Source organism: Python bivittatus, unplaced genomic scaffold (assembly GCF_059951505.1).
Source record: "Python bivittatus isolate LINGU-HERP-01145 unplaced genomic scaffold, Pbiv_v1 ctg000840_np1212, whole genome shotgun sequence".
In the NCBI taxonomy this organism is placed as follows: Eukaryota; Metazoa; Chordata; class Lepidosauria; order Squamata; family Pythonidae; genus Python; species Python bivittatus.
Genome location: NW_028277113.1, coordinates 46,392,039 through 46,409,814, shown reverse-complemented (window position 1 = coordinate 46,409,814; position 17,776 = coordinate 46,392,039). Strand labels below are relative to the sequence as shown.

Below are 17,776 nucleotides of genomic sequence, written 5' to 3'. Positions count from 1 at the left end.
CTTTTCCCCAAGCTTTTCATGTGTTTCAGCCTTTCCCAGATGTGTTGGACTTCCAGCTAACAGCAAGTCATATATCAGGAAACTAAGTGCTAGTTAATCGTATTCCAGCTTTGCTACCTGCTTGTTTTAGTATTCTTTTTGTTTTTGTTCTTTTTTTTTTTAAAGGTATTTTTAACTACAGTCATCAACATTGTATTACTATATTATTAGAATGTGATGATCTCTTTTTCCTTTTTTTTTTTTTTTGCACATGTCTAAGAAACCTTTCAGCCTTAAAGCAGGGATTGGATAATATCGATCAAGTAATTCTGAACTAGATTATTGAATAAACAAATGGCAATAAAAATGTAAACTGTACAAACATGGGTGAGAATTAAAGTGATAAGGAGCAGTGATACTGGAGTTTCCATTCTGTTCCAAGCCACTCTGAAGTTCCTTTACCATGACTGTAGTACATTAAAGGACATGGACAGAGAGGCTGAGAAACCATTGGTATGGACACAGAAAGGGCTGGGCATGAGCAACATCATCTGAAACCAAGATTCTTCAGCTATGATTCCTAAAGAACTTTGCTAAGAATGTCCAAACCTCTGAGCAACTATATGCTCCTGCAACAGCAGTGTCCACAGGAAACCAAGATTATCTCCAAATGGCAATACACATATGGTAATATCATGATGTATATTTCACCCTTATCTACCTGCATTCTGATGAGTGATGCAAGAACTAAGTCATGGGGTTTGCATCATGATGTCACCTTTGTCATTTGCCCCCCTTGTCCTCCCATGGACACCCATGCCCTGCAATCAAATTGTAACCAGAGATTGCAAAACATATTGCCAGACTTAGCAAGAAATCAGCCCACTCACCTTTATTGCCCTCATAGCGGGTTAAAAAATTATCACATTAAACTGAGCCATATTTCTCACATCCAATATAATTTCTAATGGATGTCTTTATAAGATTTTAGATATAAATTCAAAGAAATGTCTTCTTATTGAAATGTCTTCTTCTTATTCTTGGCTTATTATGGAAGAGTGGAGTCTATGTTAAAAAAAAAACCTAACGAATAGTGCAATCCCACCCATGTCTAGGCTGGTATAAGTCATGGAATTATTTCCATGGGAGAATATATAAGATTGAAGCTTGTTAGTTCTTACTCATAAAGCCCCTCAATTCATTATAATTGTTTAAAAGATTTGAAGAAGAAAATAGGGGCACATTATCAGTCAAATAGTCTCTGCTGCTAGAAGTATATCCATTAGAAGAATTGCATTTACAAGTAACTTTTTCTAATCATACATATGAATGAATCATATATTCGTACATACATAAATGCATCTCTGTTATGCCAGGGTAACACAATGAGATGCAAAGTGCAAGAAAAAAAATTAAAAATAGTAGTAATAAAAAAGAAATAGGCAAAAGATAAAAGAAAGGGAAATCTAAATAAACCTAGTTTATATCAACATCATTTGCTATACCTCATGACACCTTCCTGCCCTTTCATACTATCCTTCCTTGCCTTTATCATGTCCATACTCTGCTTCATACATGGCCTTATTTTTCTTTAAACATCTTATCTTTCTCTTTTTGAGGATATCCTCAACACTATCCAACCACAATTTTTCTGGAGTTGCCCTTCCTTTCAACCCATTTATTCTGCCTTCATATATCGGTTTTGCAATTCAACCTTCATTCATTTTTTCTATTTGAGCAAACCACTACAGCATCTTTTGTACTTGTATTCAATCCACATTCATTCAACACCCATTCATTCTTGATCCTATCTCTTCTTGTTTAACACATGTACCTCTTAATAATCCACTCACACTGCAATTGTTTCTTCTAGCATACCTAACTCTCACTTCCATATAACAAAGTAGACATTTTCACTTCTTACTATAATCATTTCACATATGGACGTACCAAAGCTGGTTCAAAAAATTGACTTTCTACCTGCATTTGCACATCTTGAAATTTCTGCATCCATTTTTCCACTATTAGTAAACATTCTACCAAGAAATAAAAATTCATCTACTTGAATCTAGTTTTTCAGCATGTATATAAAACTTGCAATTGTTCATTTTGATTTTCAAATTTTGCTTGCTTGTCTCTGGTATATTAATTTTCAGATCCAAACTCCTAATTGTATCATACAATCTATATAATATTTCAGTAAATCATTCAAATTCTCAGGTCATCATCTGCAAACAAAAGTATATACCTCTTTTGTTGTAATAAAAAGAGATTTATGGAATCCTTGGGGTTCTCTGAGCTTGATTGTTTTCTTGCAAACGTTTCGTTACCCGGCTACGTAACATCTTCAGTGCTAGAATGGAATGGGGTTTGCTCTCTGTTTATATACAGTGGAATGCCCTGCCAGTGTTGGTGTGGGTGTGGGTGTGGGTTTTGTTTTGTTTTATTTTTTCCCCCCTCTGATAGTTCCTTGATTAGGGTATTGTTTACTGCTGACTGTATGTCTGGTGATAATCTTGGTGTTAATCTCTACTTATCTGGGTGTTGATTGCTGGTGAGGAGATGTTCTGGTCTTTTGTTTTCCTTTTTATTGTCGCTTTTGAATAGTGTGTAGATGTTGTTTATCTCTGTGTGCCTGTTGATGGCTGCCTTGTCTGGATACCAAACTTCCAGGAATTCCCTCGCATTTTTGGATTTAGCTTGGTCTAAGATGCTGACAGATGCTGACAACCCTGAGCCACACATATTCTCTTCTAAAAAGAGATTTAGATGTATTTCCTCCTTATTTCATGTCTTTAATAGCTTTTATAACTTTAATAACTCTTACTTACTATTTTTTAGTTTCTTACTTATTTTTTACTTAGAATAATTTTGCATATCCCAGAAAAAGAAAAGTTGATGGGTATGTATGTATGCATGCCCCTTCATGGATCACTGCCTTATCGTGGCGAAGGGGCTTGTGTAACTCAGTGAAGCCATGAGCTATACCGTGCAGGGCCACCCAAGATGGACAGGTCATGGCAGAGAATTTTGACAAAATGTGGTCCACTGGAGAAGGAAATGGCAACCCACTCCAGTATCCTTGCCAAGAAAAACCCATGGACGGTGTCAAAAGGCTAAAAGATATGATGCTGGAAGATGAGCCCCTCAGGTCGGAAGGTGTCCAATATGCTATTGGGGAAGAGCAGAGGGCAATTCCAAGTAGCTCCAGAAAAAGTGAAGCTGCTGGGCCAAAGCCGAAAGGACGTTCAGCTGTGGATGTATCTGGAAGCGAAAAGAAGGTCCGATGCTGTAAAGAACAATATTGTGTAGGTACCTGGAATGTAAGATCTATGAACCAAGGCAAGCTGGATGTGGTCAAACATTAGATTATAAGATTGAACATCGACATCTTAGGAATCAGCGACGGGAATGGGTGAATTTAATTCAGGTGACCATTATATTTACTACTGTGAGCAAGAAACCCTTAGAAGAAATGGAGTAGCACTCATAGTCAATGAGAGAGTGGGAAAGGCAGTAATGGGGTACAACCTCAAAAACGACAGAATGATCTCAGTGCGAATCCAAGGCAAACCATTCAACATCACAGTAATCCAAGTCTATGCCCCAACCACTGATGCCAAAGAATCTGAAGGTGACCGGTTCTATGAAGACCTACAACACCTTCTAGAACTAGCACCAAAAAAAGATGTCCTTTTCATCAGAGGGGATTGGAATGCTAAAGTAGGAAGTCAAGGAATAATCGGAATAACAGGCAAGTTTGCCCTTGGAGTACAAAATGAAGCAGGGCAAAGGCTAATAGAGTTCTGTCAAGAGAACAAGCTAGTCATAGCAAACACTCTTTTCCAACAACACAAGAGACGACTCTACACATGGACATCACCAGATGGTCAATACCGAAACCAGATTGATTATATACTTTGCAGCCAAAGATGGAGAAGCTCTATACAGACAGCAAAAACAAGACCAGGAGCTGACTGTGGCTCAGATCATGAGCTTCTTACTGCAAAATTTAGGCTTAAATTGAAGAAGATAGGAAAAACCATTAGACCACTCAGGTATGACTTAGATCATATTCCTTGTGAGTACACAGTGAAGGTGATGAATACATTTAGGGGATTAGATTTGGTAGACAGGGTGCCTGAAGAACTATGGACAGAGGTCCATAACATTGTACAGGAGGCAGCAACTAAAACCATCCCAAAGAAAAAGAAATGCAAGAAAGCAAAATGACTGTCTGATGAGGCTTTACAAATAGCTGTGGAGAAGGAATGCGAAAAGCAAGGGTGAAAGGGAAAGATATAAGCAACTGAATGCAGATTTCCAGAGAATAGCCAGGAGAGATAAGAAGGCCTTCTTAAATGAACAATGCAAAGAAATCGAGGAAAACAATAGAATGGGGAAGACTAGGGATCTCTTCAAGAAAATTGGAGATATCAAAGGAACGTTTAGTGCAAAGATGGGCATGATAAAGGACAAAAAAGGCAGGGACCTAACAGAAGCAGAAGAGATTAAGAAGAGGTGGCAAGAATGCACAGAAGAACTATACAAGAAAGATCTTAATGTCCCTGATGCTGGTGTGATCACTGACCTTGAGCCAGACATCCTAGAGAGCGAAGTCAAGCGGGCCTTAGGAAGCATTACTAACAACAAAGCTAGTGGAGAGCTGAGTTATTTAAAATACTAAAAGGTGATGCTGTTAAAGTGCTGCACTCAATATGCCAGTAAGTTTGGAAAACGCAACAGTGGCCACAGGATTGGAAAAGGTCAGTATACGTTCCAATTCCAAAGAAGGGCAATGCCAAAGAATGCTCAAACTATCACACAATTGCACTCATTTCACATGCTAGCAAGGTTATGCTCAAAATCTTACAAGCTAGGCTTCAGCAGTACATGAACCGAGAACTACCAGATGTACAAGCTGGGTTTCGAAGAGGCAGAGGAACTAGAGATCAAATTGCCAACATTCACTGGATCATGGAGAACGCACGAGAATTCCAGAAAAACATCTACTTCTGCTTCACTGACTATGCAAAAGCCTTTGATTCTGTGGATCACAACAAACTGTGGCAAATTCTTAAAGAAATGGGGGTACCAGACCACCTTACCTGTCTCCTGAGAAATCTGTAGGCGGACCAGGAAGCAACAGTTAGAACCAGTCATGGAACAACTGATTGGTTCAAAATAGGGAAAGGAGTACGACAAGGCTGTATACTGTCACCCTGCTTATTTAACCTATATGCAGAGTACATCATGAGAAATGCCAGGCTGGAAGAATCACAAGCCGGAATTAAGATTGCAGGGAGAAATATCAACAACCTCAGATATGCAGATGATACCACCCTAATGGCAGAAAGTGAAGAAGAACTAAAGAGCCTCTTGATGAAGGTGAAAGAGGAGAGTGCAAAAGCTGGCTTGAAACTCAACATTAAAAAAACTAAGATCATGGCATCTGGACCCATCAATTCCTGGCAAATAGAAGGGGTAGAAATGGAAGCAGTAACAGACTTCATTTATTTGGGCTCCAAGATCACCACAGACGGAGACTGCAGCCATGAAATTAAAAGATGCTTGCTCCTTGGGAGGAAAGCTATGGGAAACCTAGATAGCATATTAAAAAGCAGAGACATCACCTTGCTGACAAAGATCCGCATAATCAAAGCTATGGTTTTTCCAGTAGTAATGTATGGCTGTGAGAGCTGGACCATAAAGAAGGCTGAGCGCCGAAGAATTGATGCCTTTGAACTGTGGTGCTGGAGAAGACTCTTAAGAGTCCCCTGGACTGCTAGGAGGTCAAACCAGTCAATCTTAAAGGAAATCAACCCTGACTGCTCATTGGAAGGATTGATAATGAAACTCAAGCTCAGATACTTTGGTCACCTAATGCGAAGAGAGGACTCTTTGGAAAAGACCCTGATGATGGGAAAGATTGAAGGCAAACGAGAAGGGGACAGCAGAGGATGAGATGGTTAGATAGCATCACTGAAGCAATGAGCATGAAACTGAGCAAACTCAGGGAGGCAGTGAAGGACAGGAAGGCCTGGCGCAATATGCTTCATGGGGTCACAAAGAGTCGGACATGACTAATGACTGAACAACAACAACAATGTATGCATGATAAAAATTAATATCCCAAGTTCTTTTCTTTTATAGTAGCATTTGAGGTTTGAATTATTTAAGTGTCATCAGTGATTTGTTCTCATCCTGTTTCATGAAAGGCAGTGTGCTAAACAGCAAAATAAGAGATTTCTCCCAAGATTAAACTACCTGGAAAATAAAGTTTTTTTTGGAATTTTGCTAGTTCTTTTCTACCATAGCCCTGAGATGCTATCTATCTATTTTATCTCTGTGCTTAGCAGCCTATTGTGACCTGGATGTCTTCCAGATCTATTGCAGGTAGGAAATGTGGGGAATGGTAGTCCATCACATTAAAAGGGCATTGGGTTGAAAAAAAGATAATGTTATGTTTTACAGAAAGTTGCTTTTCCATGTGCATATGATGAAAGATTTTCTGACACCTGGCTTGGAATGTGAAAATAATTCTCTCCCGCTGAAATAGTGATTATATGTAGGCTGCTGAAAAAATCCAGCTGAGACCTCATCTCTTGTTGCAAACCACAAAGAGATAAAGAAAGATGTAGAGAAGAGTAGAAATTCCCTTATATCACTTGCAGGCTTGCAACATCACAGACTTGTTTCATTTTCTCATTACCCTTTTCCGTGTCTTGTCTTTCAGGAAGGGCTTGATTAGCGTGTAGAGGGCATGGATGTACCATGGCTGGTTCACAAAATGGATGCCTCCAAAGCGAGCAGGAAAGCTGTCCTGTAGAGAAGAAAGAAACAGATTCTAATTAACAGAGGGGGACAGAGAGACAAACAGCAGGGCTTGTGTCAGTCAGAGGAGAAGGCTTGGCTGTTAATTGGTGCATTTGAGAGTCAACTCAACCACACAGGCATGCTACATGAATGTTCCATTTGCTCTTTTATGCATCTGAACAGAGTTGAAACCAGCCAGAGCTGGAGCTCACACTCATCCTGGTTCTGCTTTCATGAGAACTTGTATATGTGCATATCTACAAGAATGTGTGAATCTCTTTTCAAACACCACAGCATGAATGTGACGTGGATTGTTTTGTAATTCCTATCTGGGTCACAGAACCAAGTTCCCTTAGACATCTATGAACAAGGCTTACCTCTTCACCCCAGGCCTTTGCCCTCCCTCCGCCCTTCCTCAAGGCATTGTTCCAAAGCTGAACTTTCTGGGTGAATGAACTGGGCATAGAGGACAGAGGAAGATGTTGATAAGTGAAGCTGTTGAGAGGGAGGAACAGCGTGACAGTGCCATGGCAACTGACAGAAATGCCTGCTTTGGGGGTTCTGAACAGATACCCAGCAAATTAGTATGCAGGTACAGTCAAGCCTTCCAGAGTCAACAGCAGTGGGATTCTGTTTCAGGTAAGTAGAATGGCTTCTGTCAATGAACAGGCAGCTTCTGAAATGATATTTCTCATAGATCCTGTTAAATCAGTACATTTGACTCATAGGAAAACAGGGAATAAATGGATTGTGAAGGTCTTTAGGCCTGAATATATATTCCAAATGCACTTAAGATGAAGGGCAAATTTCTTCCCCTGAGATCTCTGAATGTGAGATGGCTGAATGTGAGTGTTCAACAGAACAAAATTTATTATTTATTTATTTGTTGAATTTATATGGCCGCACATCTCACAAAAAATGACTCTGGGCAGTGTACAACAATCCAATAAAACAATAAATATATAAACATCATTACATAAAAAAACCATTAAATAGTAATTATTTAAAACATTAAAAACTATAAAAACAGAAGTAAAACAGAAAACAATAAGCGAAGGGATGTAAATAATAAAGCCACCTCACTAGTTCACCTGACCCCTGAGGTCCCTAGGCCTGCTGACATAACTAGGTCTTGAGAGACCTTTGAAAACTCAGGAGTGATGAGGCCGATCTCTGCTCTGGGGGGAGAAGGTTCCTCAATGCAGATGCTACAGCAGAAAAGTCCTGCCGCCTACGGCCCACCAAATGTAGCTCCCTAGACAACATAAGCCATAAGATAACCACTGTGCTAGATCTAGTGGGACAGGCAGATGAAATCAGGAAGCGGCAGTCCCTCAAATAATCCAGTCCCATGCCATGAAGGGCTTTAAAGGTCAAAACCAGCACCTTGAATTGATTCCAGAAACAGGCTGGTAACCAATGCAGCTTGCAAAGCAGAGGTGTAACATGTGTTCTGCCAGAAACACATATAACTACCTGCTGTCTTTATACTAATATACTACTCAATTATCCATTTATTTAACACATTTATAACCTGCTCACTCCAGGTAAAACCAGTCAGTAGAATTTACAATATAAAACCAAAGCATTAATAATAAAAGCTCACCATTACAAAAACAGATTTAAGAGTACAAAGCCCTATAGAAAACTGCAGGTAATCAGAACATGGCAGCCAAGCTTCCACTGGGGATTCCTTAGAGGAACCATAGGACACCACTTTTGGTGAAGTCTTGTTGAATGTTTTGTACAGATCTAATGTTTTGTTTAGAACACTATGCAAGGATATGTGGATCAAGGCCAAAATTCTTTAAAAGGCAAATGCAATTCCTACTGTTTCAAAAGAAATGCAAAATTTGAAACGGATTTCAGTCTACTCATGGAACATACTGTGCAATATTCTTTACTATTGTCTAAGGACAAAATTAGTGAGTAATCTGATGATGGTGGTGAAGAAGAAGAGGAAGAAGATCCACAACTTTCCTTTTTCAAATATGACTATAGAATGAATACTGTTGCTAAATTCAGACTCAGTCAATTCTAGGATGAAGATGCTGCATTGGGCTGACATTATGAAATTTAGTTTCAGCAAATTCAGAAAATAATCAACTCACCACACACTTACAAAATGACTGTCTGCCATTACTCTGCTTGTGCAAACTTTTGGTCTGTCTGTATCTATGCAACACTATTAATTGGAAATGGGATCCATTCATTTATGCTCTGCATTGTCCTCAAAGCTGGAGATGTGCAGTAAACTGTAGTGATGAATTTATGCATCTAATTAATTTGGCCTGCTACTTTATCCCACAATAATTTGCTTTTACAACGCCCAAGGGCTTGCTTTTGGGGACTATTGCAGCAGCCTAACTATGCTACCCTTCTTAGATTTGTAATAAAGAACACTGTGTTCAAGCATTCAGATATTGGAGTTCTTATCATGTGACAATTCTGGTTATATCCCACTTCCTGCCAACATCACTGAAATGATACATGCAGGAAGAGAATCTATGCACGGACAACTGTGTGCACATATGTTTCCATATAAGCAGCAACCCTGCTAATGTTTGAGGCTTCTAAGTACATAGGCCTCCCCCCCTCCAACAGATGTCCCAAAGGGCAGGAGGAGAATCTGGAGTGTTCATAGCAAGAACACTGAATGTGCGGCCCCAAACCCCCTTTCTCTCTAATACATAAGCTCTGAGAACTAATTAATTATACCTTCTTCCCTCTGATCATAAACAATATCTGTCAACCCTTCAAGGTAGACCAGACTAGGAAACCAAAGTTATGGATGCTAATACTCCTTTATTATAAGGTTACACTGACAGAATCTTGCAAGTCTGAATACACTTCCCCCCCGCCATCCTTTATGTTCAAGAGAACTAGAGAGCATCAAGTCTGAGAGACTTTCTCAAACCATATTTTTTCCCTGGACTGAGATTGATTTTGTCTGACTGTTGCATTGGTTATGGCTCTTTCTCTTGTTGCTCAAGATTATTCCTTCTTCCCATTACAATATTAAATGAAATCAGGAGCATTTTCAAAAAGTCAAGACGGCAACCACAAGTGCACAATCACAGCCCTGCACATAAAAGGGGTGGGATTTTGATCATCACGACTTTTTTAACACACACACACACACACACACACACACACACCATGGATGTCCCTGAATGAAAGAATTAGAGTAAGATTTCTGCCAATACTATACACAGCAGAAGAAGAAGAAGGAACAAAATCCAAATGTTTTTTGGGGGCTTAAAAAAATCTCATTTGCTATTTTATGGGCATCCCTTCCTTTCACCTGTTCATTAAACTGTTTCTACTACTCTGAATGTTGAAGCTGATTTTGTCTAAAGACCTCACAAGGAAGGCACAATGGCCATTGAAAAAAATGAACAAAGCATGTCTAGCTTGACTAGAGTATCTTTATGATTTCTACAGTAGTTCTGGCATTCCATTCTGTTTGAATTCATTTGTTAGGGATTAGGTGCTTACAGATGTGATTACATGCTATGCATATGTGCTTAAAGTACTTTTGAGAAAGGCATGAAAGAAAAGCCTAAGATTATTATTGCATCTGTATTTCCTTCTTGTGTTAGGAAGAGTTTAACCTTTCCCCTTTCATACGTTGTGCTTTGCAGTTGCTTGTCTGTTACTCATACTATCACCAACCATTTAAAAAGTTATGTATAGTATATTAGTCCTGATCTTTTTGTTCAAAGTGCTTAAGGAGATCAGGAATCAATACTTTTCATTTGTTGTTATATTCTTTGGATGCAATGGCTAATAAACAATGAACCAGATTGACTGAGTAGAAAAGAAGGAATGCTTCTGTGCCTTTCTCATTCTTCTGTTAGACGGGGATATTGTGCTGTATTGTATTATTATAATTCAGTGTCATAAGTCAGGATTGTTGTATGACAGCGACGCTGGCTGTGTTTAAATTATCAGAAAAAGCTTCTGGCCTGGAGATTAATGTAGAAAGTATCAGGTGGACAGTTGGAGAGCGTAAGTTGATCTGTAACTGCAGAGGGTATATATAGCTCAGAACAGGGAGAAAAGCAGACCTTCCAGACCTCTGGACGTACGGCCAGAAACCAGCTGGTGGATAAAGTCATTGGTGAAGCTTCAAACAGGGCCCAGTCCAGGTGGCTCCAAGAACATAAAGAACATGTTTAACATATCAATGAAAAAGAAACAAAAAGGGGGGAGGGACCCGGAGTCTAGCATTATACTGTAATCTAAAGAGAAAACACACAGCTAGTAACTCTTTTTAGGTTTACAGTTTAATAATGATAACACAAGGAGTCAGCGTCAGAGATGGGGGAGAAGAACATTTTTTAAAGTTGCCAAGTTCTTTTCATGAGTAACTATGAGAAAGAAGATGCTTAAGGGAATCAGCCTTTCAGCAAAGCCAACAGAGTGGGTATATAGTACTTTTGATCATTTTCCTCTGCTACACCTTAAAGCAGATGCAGGTGGCAATTGTCCTCTAGGCTCTTGGTGAAATGTATTGCATGTCCTTGTGCCCTTTTCGATCTCCTGTTTAGGAGACTCTGATAGAATGCCTGTTGCTAGGTTATACCTATTTTAAAATCATTCCTGTTATAAACCTTTTCATTTTGAATAACTTTACCAGGTTGGATGGAAATGGAACCACAGAAACATGGGTGGACAACTTAATAGCATATGGTTGATCCTGTTAAACCATTGTCTTCATACTTTTACTGTAGGAAATGAGGTAAGGAAAACAAACAAACAGCAAATCATTCTGCGTAATACTTTTGTGGCATGAGTTTTTCACGCCTTGTTGCATGACTATCACTAGATCATTAGCTGGAAACCTTTACTTCCTGCTGGTAAATCAAGCATTTGCCTGATCTACTCACATGCTCCAGTTTAGAACATTCATACTTATTTTCACTCATTTTTGCATGAAAGTCAGCATCATAAATGAGTAATAAAATATGCCAAATAATCAGGAAACAAGAAAACAAACAGCCAGGCTTGGGCAAAAACTAGCAAGCAACACAGATGGAGGAACAAAAAACCTGAGAATATGAGGAAGGAAGGAAGGAAGGAAGGAAGGAAGGAAGGAAGGAAGGAAGGAAGGAAGGAAGGAAGGAAGGAAGGAAGGAAGGAAGGAAGGAAGGAAGGAAGGGGGATCCTATCACAGAGATAATTAAATCTAATATCCTTAGTTTAGTTTCATTTTAACACTGCCTCTGTAGTTACTGTCACTGTTGGCATTGCTGTTGTTCGGCAAAGAACATTTTTGGGATCATCTTTAATTTTAAACAAATAAAGAGACTAACAAATGAAGGAAGTCTGGTATTCAGCCTCTGAAACTCCTCTTATCCATTCAAAATACTGAGCAGCATCTCGACCACACCAAAGCCACTGCCACTTTCTTTAATATCGTGTTTATAACCTCATATCAAAGATATAAGTAAAACTGCCACTGAAATAAATCATTAAAAAATCCATTAATTTTCTCTTAGTTTAAATGGTGAAGACCCAGCTGCAAAAGAAAGAATGAATTTGGTAAGTATAAAATGTATATCTTCTGACTGTTTGGCCTCTGAATCACTTTGAAGCTGCTGGAAACATTTTCAGTGGCATTAATTGTTCTCTAAATAGCTGTGTATAGCCAAGGAATCAACTCCAATACTATTACATTGATTTATTTAACTTTCTGCTGACTTATATGCTTCTCAGGTGTTCTAATGCAATTCTTGGCAAGAAATAATAGTTAAAATCATTTAAGAATACACATTCTGAGATAATTTGGAAAAGAATTTTTAAAGTCATATTTTTATGCAATGGCAAGCTAAGGGATAAACTGGATAGAATGGTTGAACACAAGCACAATTTACAGAGCTTGATTCATAAGTTTGTTGGTTTTGATAGAAGAATTATTTGACAAGAAGGAACTGAGGACTGTTTCAGTGCCATTTTGGCCATTACTTTTCAAGATGCTTTCATAGATGTACAATTGCTGACTGCTTTTTCGACCCACACTTTGCAAATTCAGCTCAATACATCTTTAGAAAGAGGGAACTCTGCAATGTTGTATACAAATTATTGCAGCATTAGAGACTTCTACTGTATCCTTCATAACAGTGTCTGTACAATCACTTTATGAGGTTCTTGGAGAACTTTTTTTAAAAAAATCTTTGCTTCTAGGGAAACAAATGCAATATTTAAAAAATATTATAAATACTACTTACATTCTGTTTAAACCATGGGAAGAATTAAAAAAAAAAAACAATCCATGGAAATGGAAACTATTTGGAAGACTGATCTAATATTGTTTGCAACTCACGAGAGAATACTCTGCAGGCTGAGAGATCACCAAGGCAAATATTTCATGCAATAACACATAGAATTTAACAGTGGTTGCAACTCACAAGCTACTTACTGCAAAGCAGCCTGTGTGAACTCAATTAACAACATGCTACATAGGACTAATCAGGGTAAGTTTTGATGGGCTTCATCTTTCATCTAACTGAAAGCAGGGCTGGCTCTAGGCTAAGGCTGAGTAGGCACTGCCCCAGAGATGCCAAATTTTAGGGGGTGCCAAAATCAAAAAGACTTCTGGAAAACCCAATAAAAAAGCAAAAAGCAGTAACAGCACACTTTGTGAGCTAGCATGCCTGCTTGAGGGTTAAATATAATTTCACGGAATTGTTGCCATATGACAACAATGGATGTTGATGTAATTAAAATTGCTTGTGTAAATAGGGTGAAAATGTCAGAGAAAAGGGAAAAAAATGTCCAGGGCTGAAAATTGTAAATATAAAGCTCAAAAACTCGAAGAAAAAAAAGAAAAAAGAGGGCATCTTTTTGAAATTCTTAACAAAATCGGAAGATGAGCCAAACCATAATGGGGGCCAGAAGATGACTTTGCCTAGGGCACCAAAATGTTTAGAGCCAGCCCTGGCTGAAAGAATACAGGATCTCAATCTAAACTGCTTTAGCTTTAAGAGAATATGGTATGGATTTTAGTTTGGACGTGGTAAGCTATATGCTAAAAGAATATACCTCTTTTTTATTTATGTATTATCGTGACAGTTCCATCTTTCCCTCTAAACAGGTCTCTCCATGGGCAATTTATATTAAAGAAATTAAAAACAATGTTTATATATTTAAGGCAACTTGTTCTTATATTCCCTTATTTTGTTTTCCCAGAATACTATCCCTTCTTTTCTATATCCAGAAAATCACATAGTTTATCATATAGTTTGGATTCTGTATTTGGGGAGTAACTCTTTTCTTCTCCTCACTGCAGAAGAAATTAGTCATGGCTTTAGAATGATATTGTTCATTCCCATTATTTCAGATATACTATTGCAATAAAGACTGTAGGTTTTGTTTCCCATGATAAGGTACTTTCCCTGGAAGATCGAATTTAGGTGAGACACCAATATAGAATGGAGAGACCTGGCTTGTCAATAGTACATGTGAAGGGGACCTGGGTATCCTCATTAATCACAACTAAATGTGAAGAAGCAATAGGATGCTGCTGCTAAAATGATAAATACTATCTTGAGGTTCATTAACAGGAGCAAAGAGGCCAGATCACAGGAAGTAATTGTTCCATTCTACACTGCCCTGATCAGAGTTGGACTACATGACCTCTGTAGTTGCTTCCAACTCACTGATTCTTTGATTCTATAATTTCAGAATAGATTGACCAGTACAAGAGAAGCACCTTGATTTGGCCATCTGGAGAGAATGAATGAGAATTAAATTTTAAAAGCAATATATGAAGTAAGAGTGTTGAAGAAAGGGGAATACCTCGAATTCATGATTGGATGCCATTGATGAGATCCTCAAAAAGAGAGGTGATAAGTTTACAGAACAAAAGGTAATGTAAGAAGTGGTGAATGTATATGGAGGAAGCAAGGTTAGTTTTCAAGGACAGAATAGTATGGAGAGATGTAAACTAGATTTAGCTATTGTTTCATTTTCTTTTGTCTTAGCCAAATGCCTCTGCCTGTTTGTTTGTTTATATAGTTTTGGCTTACTTTTTCTTACTCTGTACTTTGCATATACTGCTTAAAGAGAATAGGGTAATGAGTATGTAGGTTTGTAGGAGGTGTGTCATGTTGCTTATTTAAAAAATACCTTTTAGCATTTATATCATGAATGAAGCTTACTGATGTACAGAATAAAGCAAAGATTATGGGCATTATGCACAATAAATGTCCCATGTTATTCCAAACAAATCTATACTCACTGAATCAATGATAAAGCAAGCCATTATTCGTTTAGAAGAAATACCAGAACTAAACAATGCAGTTGCTACCCAATAATTAATTATAGGAAAAATACAATCCACCCCTGAAAGTAGCATCAGAGAGTACATTTTTCTGAATGAAGATAAATTGCACAGGCAGAGAGACAATATGCATGCATAGATAAACAGTCTATGATAGAAAAATGAACACTTGCTTCATTCTTCCATTTCTCTTCCTTGGCAAGACCGATTCCTACTGACTGTACTACCGCTCCAAACAATCTAAATTCAAGAAGGCTGATGAATTGCACCATTCCATGAATAACCATGGAGGATTCCTGGAAAGCATTGCGATGTAAGTTTTTAGTGCTGTCAGCAAAAGATGCAATGAAAAATTCTGTGCCTATTCCAGCTCCTCCCTTCCATGTTCTCCTCCCTCCTCCTCAAGCAACTATTTCAAGTAATATATGTAATCCTTTTTGAAGGATTTGTTTCCTTAAGCAGGATATCAATAGCTAATTATTCCAAATGCATGACAGATCCATTCACAGGCACAAAGCAAGGGATTCTGTATAAGATAGTCATTATTTTGCCCAACCATTCTCACTAGCCTTTAAGAAGCATAGTATACAGTTTCTTTAACCCTGCTTTAACCCTAGGTTTACTCTGATCTATTAGAACAGGAGTGGCAAATCTACATTCTCTGTATCAGTGTTTTTCAAACTTGGCGACTTTAAGATGTGTAGACTTCAACTCTCAGAATTCCCCAGCCAGCATGAGAAGCATGTTGGCTGGGGAATTCTGGGAGTTGAAGTCCACACATCTTAAAGTTGCCAAGTTTGAAAAATGTTGCTCTAGATGTGGGAGTTCCAGATAAGGAGGGGCACAGATCCTGGGCCATATGCTAGAGCGGCTGGTGTACCTTCTTCTGTAAGATACTTGTGCTAAATGCAGTCTCTAAGCCTTATTATGAATAGTTGTTCTGAAGCTAATGTATTTCAGTCTGGAGTAATGATGTGTGCTCTTTGTTGGAATAATCTGCTGTTGCAGTTTCCTACTTTGAAAAACACTTCTCTGTTGCTGTATTTTTATATGTATGCTGGCAATATGCCTGTGAAAGAAGATATATGATAGTGCTGCATACAAGAGAAGTAGCAGCTTGAGAAGCACTAAAATTGATAGTAGTACAGTACAAAAAGCCTTGAGGGGAGGGGGGCATGCCTGCAGGGAAATGGAGAGGGGAAAAAACCCCTCAAAACATCACAATGGAGAGTAAACCTATTCAGCAGGCATAGAAAGCCGACCAATGTTAGGATGGTACAGAATATGGAATGGAGTACCAAGGGTATAACCGTCTAGTTGAAAGCATAAACTGGAACATAATGTGTACATACAGTCTCTCATATACACTGAGAGTGAATAGAATTTGCACTGTGCTCTGTGAACCAACTGGTGTTAGTGATCTGTCTGTCTTTCCCCAAGGAAAATGAAGGATGGTGCCTAAAAGCTATCTTCTCATATAACTCTCTAATCTTGACTATGTGCATGCAAACTGCAGTTACTCAAGCACAATGGAAACACTTTGCACATAATGTGAACCACCCTCTTCTTTAATTTCCCATAACAAATTAAGTGGGTCCTTATCCAAACATGGAGCAGCTAGTAGTGTTTAATGCAGAAACTTTTGCAAAAGGGACAATTTTCCCAGTCAACTTTTTGATGAGGAATGCTAGGAAGAAATTAAATGCAGCCATCCTGAGAAGTTTATGGGTGGGACTGGTAGCTTTTAAAGAAAGCACTGTATTTGTAGCATGTTTGCAATGTAGAAAAGTTCAGTTAACAGGTATGTTACCACAGGCATTGTTCCTTTTTTATGTGTCAAGAACATTTATATAAAAGTATTGAATTGTGTAGTTTGGAAAATGTCAAAATTTTATTAAAAGCCTACACCTAAGAAATTTAGGACTGATAACTACCATTACCTAACCTTAACCACTGCCCCACCTGCCCTTGCCATCTAATTCTGGAGCCAGTAGTGCTGAACAGAGAAGTAGCAGCTTGAGAAGCACTAAAATTAATAGTAGTACAGTACAAAAAGCCTTGAGGGGAGGAGGGCAATTCCTCCCTTTCAACTGGGATTGAAATTAATTCTTGTATTGGCCTTTCCAGGAGGCCTAATCACTGTGCACTTGCCTAATTTGCAAGAGATAAAATTGACCCGTATAACTAACATCTGATCATTTTCCTGCAGCTTCAAATTCTGAGCAACAATCAAATGAAGCGCAAAGAGGACCTGCCCAAATGTATCATCAAACTGAATGGAATACACTTTCCAAAGAAACTTGTTTGGAGTATCTCTTTTTTTTTCCCCTCAGGCATTTTAGATTCTAAAATTTTACCAACACTACCATAAGATGCAACTTTGATAGGTGTCTATATTTTGCTCCTGTCTTTTGCTTTTTTCTGTTCTTCTATAACCTGAACAGAACATTATTACTGTAGAGCGGATTGGTCAGGTAATGAAAAAATTAATGTTATTCTGTGCCCAGCACTGCATCATATATGAAAAGTGAGTAATGGATTCCGATTGAAGCAGGGATTTAATGACTGCCGTATCAGAATTATTTAGGTTTGCCTATCCCCTTAAGTTTTGGGAGAGCAACAAAAACAAACATAATGGCTTGAAAATCAGGAAATATTATCCCAGTGGTGAACTGATTGGTGCAGCAAAACCAT

General features: G+C 38.4%; 1 protein-coding gene across 1 annotated transcript in view; it reads right to left on the bottom strand.

The window, feature by feature from the left end:
* Positions 1-17,776, bottom strand: part of CLVS1 (clavesin 1) — a 44,763-nt gene that overhangs the window by 10,814 nt on the left and 16,173 nt on the right. The window contains exon 3 of the mRNA XM_088130783.1: positions 6,692-6,802. Within this exon, the coding sequence (XP_087986909.1) occupies positions 6,692-6,802 (111 nt within the window). The remainder of the gene's footprint in view (positions 1-6,691; positions 6,803-17,776) is intronic.